Source organism: Macaca thibetana, chromosome 16, assembly GCF_024542745.1.
Source record: "Macaca thibetana thibetana isolate TM-01 chromosome 16, ASM2454274v1, whole genome shotgun sequence".
Taxonomy (NCBI): Eukaryota; Metazoa; Chordata; class Mammalia; order Primates; family Cercopithecidae; genus Macaca; species Macaca thibetana.
The window spans coordinates 12,788,264-12,801,367 of NC_065593.1; the positions used below are offsets into that span (position 1 = coordinate 12,788,264).

A 13,104-nucleotide genomic window follows, 5' to 3' on the forward strand; every position below is an offset into this window, starting at 1 on the left:
TCTACACTCCTTTGATCCTGCCACCTCCTTCATTAAAATCAGATTTTAAAAATTTCCATTACCATCATCATCGTCATCATCGATCATTATCATAACTATTGGTATCACCACTACCATTTATTGAGAGCCTTTTGGCCAGGACAGTGCTAGGCCCTTTCCCGCATTATCTCAGTCCTGTGGAGTCTCATTTTAAAGGCATGTAAACTCAGCCTCAGAGAACTGAGTAACTTGCCTAAAACTCCATAGCTAGGGAGTGGCAGAAGGATTTGAATCTAGGTAGGTCATTTTGATTCTGTAGCTCAGGTTCTTAACCACTGTCCTAACTATTGATTCATAAAGTTTAGTAATTCAAATCACCTCATGTATAGTGGATGAATATTTGAGTGGACAATAATGGATAATGTTTACTGAATGCCACTTACATACTTTAGTTGGGCTGTATTTTTTCTTCAACAACCCTATGCATTAGGAGCTATTATCCCCATTTTATAGTGGGCAGTGTAAGACCCAGAGTCTATCCTCTTGGGAGCTCAACAGTAAGATTTTGAATATATCTTATCTTTGAAGCCATATTTTCTCTAGCAGACTTACCTTAGACCTGAAGTATGTAAAATGTAGCAGGGTTCATAAGCAATTGTTGAAATATGGCTGCCTAAGTATGACAGGCAGGAAAAAATGCTTTAGGGTCACACTGAAGCATGTCCAGTGAGGGGGTTAGCTGGGAAACCACAGAGACAAACCAGGCTGGAAAGTAACAATCATCACTATATTTGAGACAAGTCATCGTCAGTCTGAAAAAGAGGCCCATTTCGTGGCATAATAAGAAATTATCTTTTTGAAACCAACAACCAATCTCACGATTAACATGGAAACACTCAGTATTTCTAATAATGCTGAGAACAAAACAGAGAGACCACTGTCATAGCTATTTAAGAAATTACACTTGAATAAAACCCAGATTCTTTACCATGACCTCCAGGGTCCCTGGCACCCCTCCCCTTCCTGCTCCATCTGTCTCTCTTGCCACTCCCTCCCCTGATTGTTATTTATATCAAATCCTGGCACCTGGCCATCAGTCCCTGGACTAGGCCAAGCTCTTTTCTGCTTTGGGGTCTTTACATGTACCTCTCTCATCTTCCTGAACACATTCCCAGCTCTTCACTTGCCAGTTCTTGCTCGTCTTTCAGGAACCTTTCCCCTGACCTTCATATCTACAGGAGGGGGCTGTCCTTCCTTCTCTTTTTCCTTTTAGTGTCTTTTGTAGCGTTCCTTATATCCTTGTAATCTAATAATCTTACCTGTTTTTCTTATTTATTTTCTGTCTGTTCTTCTCACCTTGCGCCCCACAAGGACATGGACAATATTCACACTATATCCCTAGCACTTAGAAGAATGCCTGACACATAGAAGTTGATTTGCAAACGTTTGTTGAAAGAATACGTAATTGAATGAATGAATAGCAACTATTGTCTTATCTGTGTACCAATAGTAGCCAGGTAGAAAATATAATGGTGATGAAAAGAGATTGATAAGAACAAAAATTATTAAAAAGAGCCTAGGAATAAACCTTAAAAATGTGTAGGGTCTACATTTATTCATTGACTCGGCAGTCTATATCAAGCACTTGCTCTGTTGGGCACTGTGAGTTTAAGGATAAATAAGGCAAACATGATCCTTGCTTGTTTTGAACTTAGAAAAATGCAAAACTTATACCTGGGAGACACAGGGATAAAGACATCATTTCTCCTAAAAAAAAAAAAAAAAAAAAAGAGGCTGAATATTGATACCATTTAACTCAAAATTCTACCTATCGTTTTATTTGGGAGGCAGGGAGAGGGGGAAGAGATAACAGAAAAAAACTATTTGAAGTTGATGTAAAAAATAAACCTCAGAGTCTACCTGATTTCTTTTTGCTCTTTTCAAAAAGAAGGATGATGGTGGGTGCTCTGGTTAGCCACATTTCAGAACCACTGAATATGGTGCTGGCTTGGAAATAAGCCACATGTATGGAGAATAAGAATAAGATAAAGATAACTTTTTTTTTTTTTTGAGATGAAGTCTCACTCTGTCACCCAGGCTTGAGTGCAGTAGCAAGATCTCGGCTTACTGCAACCTCCACTTCCCAGGTTCAAGCGATTCTCCTGCCTCAACCTCCCGAGTAGCTGGGATTACAGGCGCCCGCCACCATGCCTGTCTAAAAGATAACATTTTAGATCACCTGAGAATGAATGTCTTTGTCAGTCATTGATATTGGGAGGTATGCTGAATCATCCAGGGGAAACAATTAGATTAAATTCTTACCTCAAATCATAAAATTTTTTTCAGATTGAAGCTTCAGCTGTAAAAAGTGAAACTATCAAAGTTGTAAAAGAAAACAACAGATGGATTTAATAATACAGATGATATAAAAGTGAGACTACAGATTGATGTAATCTTGGTTGCCAGAAAGGCCTCTTTTAGCAGGAATAGTGGGCAGAAACCTTAAAATAAAAGTTTGGTAGATTCGAGTGTCTAAGATTCAGACGCTTGTGGATGGCGAATCATTGAAGGAAACTAATGTTACTCTAACATGAGGGGTGGTTAATAAGCTTCACATAGGAAATAGTCTTATAAACCATTAAATGGGTTATATCTGGAATTATCAGCTCTTGCAACTAGAAAGGATCTGATCCAATGCCTGCATTTTACAGATTTGGGATACTGAGGCCCAGAGAAGAAAATGTCCTTACTGAGGCCAACAGTTGGTTACTAGGGTTCCTTCACCCAGTCTTCCCTGAGGTTGAGTTTGTGGTTATCTGGGTGCAGTGTTAAGAAGATAATGAAACCAGTAAGGCTACCGAAAAATTTAAGTTTTGGACACTTCAAACAGTAATTTTTTTTTTTTTTTAAAGACAGGGTCTCGCTCTGTTGCCCAGGCTAGGGTGCAGTGGCAGAATCACAGCTCGCTGCAGCCTCACCTTCCTAGGCTCAAGAGATCCTCCCACCTCAGCCTCTTGAGTAGTTAGGACTACAGGTGGAAGCCACCACACCCAACTAATTTGTTACTTTTTTTGTGTGTATATACGGGTCTCATTATGTTGCCTTGGCTGATCTTGAACTCCTGGGCTAAAGCAATTCTCCAGCCTTGGCCTCCCAAAGTGCTGGGATCACAGGCATGAGCCACTGTGGCCAGCCCAAATAGTGTAATTCTAAATGCAATTCCAAGGAAGAGTCCTGTTAGAAAAATTAGATTTTCAATCCTTAGATTAAATGCTTAGAGGATTATTCATTGGCAATGTATATAATAACATTTTAGAGTTTGGGGTTTTTTTTAAAGAAAAATTAATTAGATATTGAAATTTTTATTATAATCCAAATTGAGAGTTTTGTTGACTGTAAAGTTAGGTTTGCTTTGATCATGTCTTAGGGGAGCTTCAGTGTTTGAGCAGAGGCTGTAATTCAGGTATCGCTGTGTATGTAGCAGCTTGTCTGTATTTCAAGCCTAGTACTGAGTAGAAATGAAAAGCAACTTTCGAAATGTGCCAGCCTTGCTTGTAAATATGAATCATTTAAAGTAGTGGCATTTGTCCTCATTCACAACAAAATTCATAGTATTTACTGATTTTGACAACAAATTATGTCTGCCTATGTATCAACACTGGGCAAAGTTACAAGGATTAAAAAGAAACAAACCCAGATTGGGCAGGTGGACCACTTTGGGTCAGGAGTTTGAGACCAGCCTAGCCAACATGGCTAGACCCCATCTCTGCTAAAAATACAAAAACTTAGCCAGGTATGGTGGCGTGCGCCTATAGTCCCAGCTACTTGGGAGGCTGAGGCAGGAGAATTGTTTGAACCCAGGAGGCAGAGGTTGTAATGAGCCAAGATCACACCACTGCACTCCAGCCTGGGCAACAGAGCAAGACTTTGTCTCAAAAAAAAAAAAAAAAAAGGAGTTATACCTGATGTAAATGACGAGTTGATGGGTGCAGCACACCAACATGGCACAAGTATACATATGTAACAAACCTGCACATTATGCCCATGTACCCTAGAACTTAAAGTATAATAATAAAATAAAATAAAATAAAATTTAAAAAAAAGGAAAAGAAAGAAAAGAAACAAAACACAAATAAATAAATATATGAGGCTATAGCCCCTGCCATCAGGAACCCAGCCTATGAGGCCAGCAAATGATGGAAAGATCTTTAACAAGGTGCAAATGAGGCACAACATTGGCACCAGGAAGCAATTCGTCACTAGCATGCTGTGACAGGGGGATCTGAGAAGGCTTTCAGTGGCTTTGAAAATGAGTATCAGTACCAGTAGGCATCTCAGAGTTCTTTCAGCTCCTTCAGATTAAATCATATTAATTTAATTGTTTTAGGGATTCTCTGTTTGCAGTGCTGGTCATGTTTATGGTACTGAAGAGTTTTCTTCATGAATGTTCCAATAAATTTCACTTCTCTGATAGAACCCCCCACCCTCAAGGGAAAAAAGAGTGTCGTGAACATATTCCTGTGTCCTCTTACTGGCATCTATCAAGAAATATTTGGGTTTGCTGGGCGCAGTGGCTCAGGCCTGTAATCCCAGTGCTTTTTTAAAAGGCCGAGGTGAGCAGATCACTTGAGGCCAGGAGTTCGAGACCAGCCTGGCCAGCATGGCCAAACCCCATCTCTACTAAAAATATAAGAATTAGCCGGGCATGGTGGTGGGTGCATGTAATCCCAGCTACTTAAGAGGCTGAGGCACAAAAATTGCTTGAAGCCGGGAGGCAGAGGTTGCAGTGAGCCAAGATCGTGCCACTGCACTCCAGCCTGGGCAACAGAGACTCCATCTCAAAGAAAAAGAAGAATTATTTGGGTTTATTATTTAATACCTTTTACAAGAATAATTTTCTAACTACTGTTGATAGTTATTTTTTCTGTTCTCTTTTTATTTTTATTATTGTTCCAATGCAATTTAATTTTTCAGTTGTAATTTTGGAATGCATGTGCTGTGCTTTTGTTAAAGTAGCCAATATTAATTCTTTCTTTCAGGGGTGAGTCAGGTGCTGGGAAGACAGAAAATACAAAGAAAGTTATTCAGTACCTTGCCCATGTTGCTTCTTCACATAAAGGAAGAAAGGACCATAATATTCCTGTAAGTTCTGCTCTGTTGTTTTTTAAATCTCTTCTTATTCATATATAATTTCAGAAGCAAAAATAAGGAAGCCAGTCTACTCTCACACTGCTATAACTGACAGCTCCCTTGTCCCCACCCGCTCCCCGCCACCTACCCAGCAACGCTTTTTTCCACTCCAGGGGCTAGGATACAAGGAAATTGCTGTTAAAGAGGCTTTCTGACAGGGCAAACTGGAATTATGGTTGTGGCTTGATGCCTAATTTCTTGCAAAGATTTGCTGAGAATTGTTCAGCAGTACTTATGAAGACTTATTTTCCACCAAAAGAAGATGCTCGCCTATTTTCAGCCGTTCTTTCTGAACTTGCAGTAGCCTGTCGCTACTACCCACAGCAGCCTGAGGGGAGGAGAGAGATATGGGAAGAAGTGATGATAGAAAAAGGGCAAGAATAGAAATGTCAGTTCTCCTTAATTTCTAGACATGCAGAAGTGATAGTTAATACAGCCTGAGAGAATGCCAGCCAGCCCAGCTTCCACAGTTCTCAACTGCACATTGGCTTGGTGCTTTGGAAATGGCTTACTGCTAGGCAAAGACTCAAACTTGCTAACATTTGCATTTGTCTGTTTGTAATGAACAGCAGGAATCGCCTAAACCAGTGAAACACCAGGCAAGTGCTTTTCTTTATGCTTCTTAGTCTTGAGTGTTTGCACTAATTTCTGTCTGTAGATTGAGTCTCTGCTAGAATCAAATGCCACTAGTTCTAAGTGAAATCTGTCATTAAGAAAATTTACTTTTGAAAATTTATTGCTTAGAGCCTTATTCTTTCTTGAGAAGCGCATGCCATTTTGCTTTAAATTTGTTTTCCAGATAAATTTTAATATTTATTTGCCCTTTTATCATGACATTGAACTGCATGTTTATGAAGCCTATAAATTATGGTTTCATATGTCATTTACTAGGTGGAATTATTTTGATACTTACCAGACACATGGAAACCTAGCTTTGTGCCCTACACTACATTTTAAATTTGGGGCTGCCTCTTCAAAAGTTGTACCTTTGGAGCTAACAAATTTCTGATCTGTTAAAGTTTTATGGCACGGCATAGTTTATGCCTGTATGTGTTTTAACAAAGGCCCGATTATATTTAATATATTAAATAAATTAGAGCTGGGCACAGTGGTATGCCCCTATAGTCCCAGGTGTTTGGGAGGCTGAGACAGAAGGCCTGAGCCCAAGTATTTGAGGCTGCAGTGAGTTACGATCACACAACTGTGCTCCAGCCTGGACAACAGAGCAAGACCTCATCTCTATAAATAAGTAAAATAAAGTCAATTACAATATTCTTTATACTGGGCAAGTAGTGGAAGACTGTTATTCTTCCTAATTATCAGATGCCTACCTTTCAGCTCCACAGACCATAGCAATGAACAAACCAAGAATCATAGCATGTCCTCCATTTCTCACTACCTGGGAGGAGAAGGAGGGCAGACCTGAGCCAGATACCTTGGATAGAGTAGGACATCTATACTTGGATTTAATCCTTTCCCTAGCATTGGAAGGGTTTTGGTTTGTCTTTCACAAACATAATGATACAAAGCTGATATAAAGCAAGAAACAATAATATCGAGTTATGGAAATGATCTGTTAATCTAAAGAAATAATCGTAAATATCTAAGGAATTGTCATAGACGCTGAGATTTTAAGATATCTTTCTTAAGATTCTTAAGAGATTGCCAGCCACCCAAGCTGCACTGTACCTATGAAGGCCTATGATGTCCTTTTGCTCCTTTAGCTGCAGAATAGACCAGTGATACAAATGAAGAGGGTTAATGAAATAATCGTTATCCTGTAGGATATTTAAAAGCTTCTTTGCCAGTTAAAGAAGGAAAATCTGGGCCAGAAGGCAGCTTTTCTTTATGCTTTAGAGGTACTTGCTAAACGTCCTTTTAATATGTACTTGGGTCGCTATTGAAATAGTGCTAAGCAATTAATACACAGATTTAGGTTTTCCAAATTCCCTATGGAACACATAAATCATTGTTGTTAACATTTTGTTTCGATGTCATTTTAAACTACAGAGTGGATCCCTGTTGTATGTGAGTAGCATGCCTACCTGCCCTAGATTTTACTTTGAGTCAAATCAATCCCTGGGAAGCACGTTCTCCCAAAGAAGGCAGCAGCTTCTTTGGGCCATGCTTCCCGGTCATTGCCGATTTGCATGTCGTACTGCATGTGTCCACTGTGCACACAATCTTCAATGCTGCTTTTCCCAAGTTGATTTTAATCATAGTTAAGCAGTAGCTATGCTGACGTTTTTAGAAATATCAGAAGAATACTCGTTCTCAATTTTTCTTCCCCAACACAACTGAGGAACATGAAATATTTAACAGCGCAGTAGGGAATGGTCACACCCTGGAAGGGTCCTGTCAAGAAGTTACTTCTCCCCCTGCTGGGTGTCACTGTCTGCGACTTCTTCACCCCACTTGAATGATTGCCTTATAGTTACAATGTGAAAAGTCTGTACTTTCCAAGGTCACAGTTTCTTTTGGTTGATTTGATACCACTGGTTTGTGATTTTACATTGAACTTTATAAGCAAAAGTTAAATTCTGAGGAATCATGTGTATACATCCAGCATTTTATCACTAAACGGTAGTATGAATTGTAAACCCAAAAGGGAGGGCATTTCTAGGCTCCTGATTTTGTCAGTCCTTTATTTATTTGCTCGTTTGTCTACTTATTCTTTTTTTGAAACAACTTAATTGAGATATAATTCATATACCATTCAATGTACCCATTGGAAATGTACAATTTAGTGTTTTTAGTATATTCACATTATGCAATTATTATTATAATCAATTTTAGAACATTTTCCTCACCCCAAAAGAAACTCCATAGCCATTAGCAGTCACCTGCTATTTCCCCCCAGCCCCTGGCAAGCACTAATCTACTTTCTGTCTCTATGTATTTGCCTATTCTGGACATTTTGTGTGAATGGAATCTTTTAATATGTGGTCCTCCCTGACAGTTCTTTCTTTTAGCATAATATATTCAAGGTTCGTCCAGATTCTAGCACATATAAGTACTTCATTCCTTTTTATAGCCAAATAATATTCCATTATATTAAATATGTGTCACGTTCTGTTTGTCCATTCATCAGAAAATGAATATGCATTTTTTTCTACTTTTTGGCCATTATAATTAATGCTGCTATGAACACTCATGTACAAGTTATGGTGAGAACATACATTTTCATTTTTCTTGGGTAGATACCTAGAGGTAAAATTGCTGGGTCATATGGTAATTCTGTTAAACATTTTTAAAGAGACTGTACCATTTGACATTCCCACCAGGAACATGTGAGAGTTCCAGTTTCTCCATATCCTCATCGGCACTTGGCATTGTCTGTGTTTTTATTAAAGCCATCCTAGTGAGCAGTGTGGTCAGTCTTATATGTTTACCTTTTAAATTTCATCTTCATTTTTGAAATATGAACAAATATAAGCAAATCAGTTTTCAAAATTAAAGTCACAATACTTAAGTAAACTTGAAATAAACATTTATCTATGAACTTTTGGTGTACCTTTTATAACAAAATTAGAGGTCTTATTTGGCTCTATCCCCTTAGTATCCACCAGCCGACTGCAAGTACAGCTTCTGTGTGCCCTCTTTCCTCAGGAGAGGTTGCTCTTAGAGACCCTCAAAGTCTAGCACAGAGTTCACAAAGGCTCAACACAGCGCAATTTCAGAGCAGATTTGAAAATGATTAAATTCTAAAACTTGACCATCCCCTACAAATGATTCCTTCAAGCCAGCCCACTTGCCTCCCTGTCTTTCCAGTCATCTTCAGGACGACTTTGTATCTTTCCCCAGCCTGGTTTAAACTGTGCTGAACCAAGACAGAAAGGTGATAGATAGCAAGTAGCAAGTAATGAGACTCTGCCAGTTGAGATTAGAGTCTGGTTTTCAACATGTGATTGGTTGCTGCTGCCTGCTTTTAACCTTCCTGCAGCTCTGCCCTGCCAGGCCTGCAAGGTACAGCCCGATCCCAGCCTGAGTCCCCTTGCTGGCTGAACTGGACTTTTGAAAGAGGTATATATTTTTAACCATTTTGAACTCATGCTATATCATATAGCAAGCGTATATTATATACTATGTAATAAACCCAGGAGTAAAATTTTCACTATGACTGCTAAACTTTTAAAGCAGTATATAACTCTAAATATTTAGAACTTTAAAAATCATTTCAATAGCTAAGGCTGCCTGTTTTCTACATTCCAAAATAACATTATAGAATAGAAACGAAGGACATTGCCCATCCAGTTCCAGAGGAAAAGTGAATAGTCACTGCCCCCTGATGGTTTACAAATGCCTTCATAATTTGGTTGAGATTTGTTAGCACCATTTATCTAATTATGAAATTGTTCAACACAGAAATTATCTCATTTCATGTGAATTTCTATATGTTATGACACTTAGCTTTGTACCAGGTTTTTGGGGATTCATTTATGAGTTTTTGAGATCATTACTCAGTCTCACCAGTGTCCACAAATCCATTAGTAGGAGTGGTACCGTGACACTATTAACGTAGTGGGACCAACACCAGGGACAGAGGGGTGCCTGAGTCCACAATTACCATGGTGACTCTGAGGACCCATAAATCTTCTTGTTGCCTTTGGCTCACCACCATCCCCTCCCCAAATACTTCTAGAATTCCAGGTGTCCAACCTTTTAGCTTCCCTGGGCCACACTGGAAGAAGAAAAATTGTCTTGGGCTACACATAAAATACACTAAAGCTAGCTGATGAGCTATTTTAAAAAAAGGTTTGTGCATCATTTTCATGATATCCACCATCACAGATAAGCAGAAAAAGTCCTCACATATAAAGAGTTGGATACCTGTGGAACCTCTGATTATACATTCATTCAGCAGAACATTTGCCAAGCATCATTTTGATCTGATACTGACCGAGTTAGGCACAGGGGATACAACCAGGTTACTTGAAGCCAGCACAAGAAGAATAGAATCAGTGGATCGATCTCGCTCTCTCTCTCTCTCTCTCTCTTTCTCTCTTTCTCTCTCTCTCTCTCTCTCTCACACACACACACACACACACACACACACACACACACACGGGAAAAGGAAAGAACCAGTAAAAAATTTGACTCCAATAATCCTTTTAGCCATATCTAAGTAATATTAAAGTAAGATATGCATTACTGGCTTTACCTCCAAGTTAGGAAAACTCTTTAAAGATGGACTATCAAAATCTTTTTCTTATGATTTGGTAGGATGATGTGTGATTTTAAGGAATCCACAGTCTAGCAGTAGATGTTTACTATTAAGGTAATGCCCCACTTACCAGAATGCCAGTGTTTTTCCACGTTTCCACATTCTCATCACATAGATTGAATTAGGTTTTTTTTTTTTTAAAAAAAAAAAAAAAAAAAAAAAAGGCTTTTAGAGACCCAAACAGTTAATACAAACTGAGTATACCAAGGGCTTTGCAAGATATTTGTCATAGGAATGCTGATGGAAGTGACTGCCAACCCCGGAGGGGGATGGGGGAAGGCAGTCTATTCTATCACCGAATAATGACTGGCATTTTTTCTTTTCTTTTTCTTTTTTTTTTTGGGAGATGGAGTCTCTTGCTCTGTCTCCCAGGCCGGAGTGCAGTGGCGCGATCTCGGCTCACTACAACCTCTGCCTCCTAGGTTCAGGCGATTCTCCTGCCTCAGGCACCCACCACCACACCTGGCTAATTTTTTTGTATTTTTAGTAGGGACGGGTTTTCACTGTGTTAGCCAGGATGGTCTCGATCTCCTGACCTCGTGATCCACCCGCCTCGGCCTCTCAAAGTGCTGGGATTACAGGCGTGAGCCACCACGCCTGGCCCCTGACTGGCATTTTTAACAATGACTCTCAGTCATCAAAGTTGTTCAGGATACCATGCTTAAGAAAGTTTGGCAGCATGTAATGGTTTAGAAAAATGCACAGCAAAAATAGTCTGGTAAGGGTTTTTAAGTGAGGAAACCAGAAGATTTGTTGTACAGGGAGGAATCTGTCTTAACACCAAGAAAACGAACCGATGCCATGTAATGACATCCAGGTAGCTTGAGGTTCTCGACAAGACTGGTTCCTGACTGGTTTCAGCTAAACACGGTTGTAGATTGTACTTAAGACCTGTGAACGTGTGGACAGTGCAGATCATGCTGTAATGGACGTAGGTGGAGCAGGTCCCCTTCCTGTGTAATGTGCCTCAGGAACCCTTCCCCACCCTTTCAGCAGAGTGACAGTCCACACCAGGGTGGCATGACAGAACTGTACGGATGACATATATTTGTTCTTTTTTTTGAATTTGATGGTGATGGAGTGCCTCACATACCAAATACCACTAATTTAAAAGCCTTATGTGAGGTTCTTTGTATTCATCTTTTTTGCTTAGAGTATCGCATTTCCTAGCAGCTTTTAGTTAGTTTTTCTTTAGGTCTAAAATACTGTGGGTATTTTAAAATATAGGGTTAAGATTTATGTTTGGAAAAAGCAGATTTATTTAAGTCATAAAATATAATTCTGAAATTACATTCCAGAAACACAACATCACTTCTGGTGCTTTTCATGGCCAGAAATGGCATCGTACTTTCTCATACAGCTTTCTATTGTGTTTCACGATTAAAGCACATATTAATATATTTCCACCTTTTGTTTGTAAAATCTGTTTTATAGCCTAATTTACATATAAGTAAAGACCCTGACTAAAGCAGACATTTTACCGAATACTCTCTACTTAGCCTTTTAAATCTGAGCAAGTTAGCAGCATCAACGTCCTCACCATCCTCTGAAAGTGGAGGCGAAGACACTGCCCTGTCTATATGATAGAGATAGTATATGAGACTCCTTGGAAAACTGGAAAGTGCTACATCAATACAGTGGTAACTGTTAAATTAACTGCCTTAAAGTTTTCAAATAAGGCAGAGTTAAAATAAACAGAAGTATTAGTATGTTCTTAATTGAAGTGTCATGCTAAATTTCATTTCACGAAAGCCCATCTGTTTTATTTTCAAAATTCTCTGCCTGATTTACGTGCCCCGTGCTTAAGTTGATCTCTGTTCAGCGTGACATTTTCTTCTCCTTGTGGTCACTTTGTAGATGCTAATTTTTTTCCTTTAGTAGAGTCCGTTATCCTAACCAGGATTAAGAAGCCAACAAAAGTTGCTGGATGGCAGACAGAATGAAAGAACTGAGGAAAAGATGCAGTTTCTTTTTTAGAAATTTTTTCCCTGATAACTTGAGTAAAGACATTAGATTAACGTACATCTGCTTTTATTTGTGTGTGTGTGTGTATGTGTAATGTCTTTTAGGGGGAACTTGAACGACAGCTTTTGCAAGCAAATCCAATTCTGGAATCATTTGGAAATGCGAAGACTGTGAAAAATGATAACTCATCTCGTTTTGTAAGTTTCAAAGCACCAGAAGCTTTTAATTCCTTAGATTTCTAGTTAAATGTCTACTGTGATTAAGCAAATGAATTACTTTTCTTCCTAGATTTTAAGAAGCTAATAGATGTAGTTCTGTAGACATAATACAAGCTCACATGTAATTTTAAATTTTCTAGTAGTCACATTTAAAAAGAAAAAAGGTAATGTGTAAGTAACTTTAATCATTTTGTCATACAGAAATGTATAACTCTATGTCTTACTTTATGGATATGTAATTTAACCTCTCTGAGCTTATTTGTCTTTGATTGGGCATGATAATAACATCTGTCATGGAATCAGAGTGGAGATTAAATGGTGTGCACGTTGAGCACTTAGCCCGGCACTAGGCATAGTAAACATTCAACGCGTTAGATGTGGTAAACTGACCTTTCCCTATCTTGCTATTTTCTGTGGGATTTGGACTTCAGAATAATTAGTCACTACTATGACTTCTCTTTAAAATTTTTTTGAGACAGGGTCTTGCTCTGTCACCCAGGCTGGAATGCAGTGTCACAGTCATAGCTC

General features: G+C 38.9%; 1 protein-coding gene across 7 annotated transcripts in view; it reads left to right on the forward strand.

The window, feature by feature from the left end:
- The window catches only part of MYH10 (myosin heavy chain 10), a 318,611-nt gene that overhangs the window by 212,411 nt on the left and 93,096 nt on the right, over positions 1 to 13,104 (forward strand). For 3 of the 7 annotated variants that reach the window (XM_050765168.1, XM_050765167.1, XM_050765171.1), the window contains 3 exons: positions 5,019 to 5,121; positions 5,739 to 5,768; positions 12,463 to 12,555. In XM_050765168.1, the coding sequence (XP_050621125.1) occupies positions 5,019 to 5,121; positions 5,739 to 5,768; positions 12,463 to 12,555 (226 nt within the window). The remainder of the gene's footprint in view (positions 1 to 5,018; positions 5,122 to 5,738; positions 5,769 to 12,462; positions 12,556 to 13,104) is intronic. The other 4 variants (XM_050765169.1, XM_050765172.1, XM_050765170.1 and 1 more) reach the window with 2 other exon arrangements.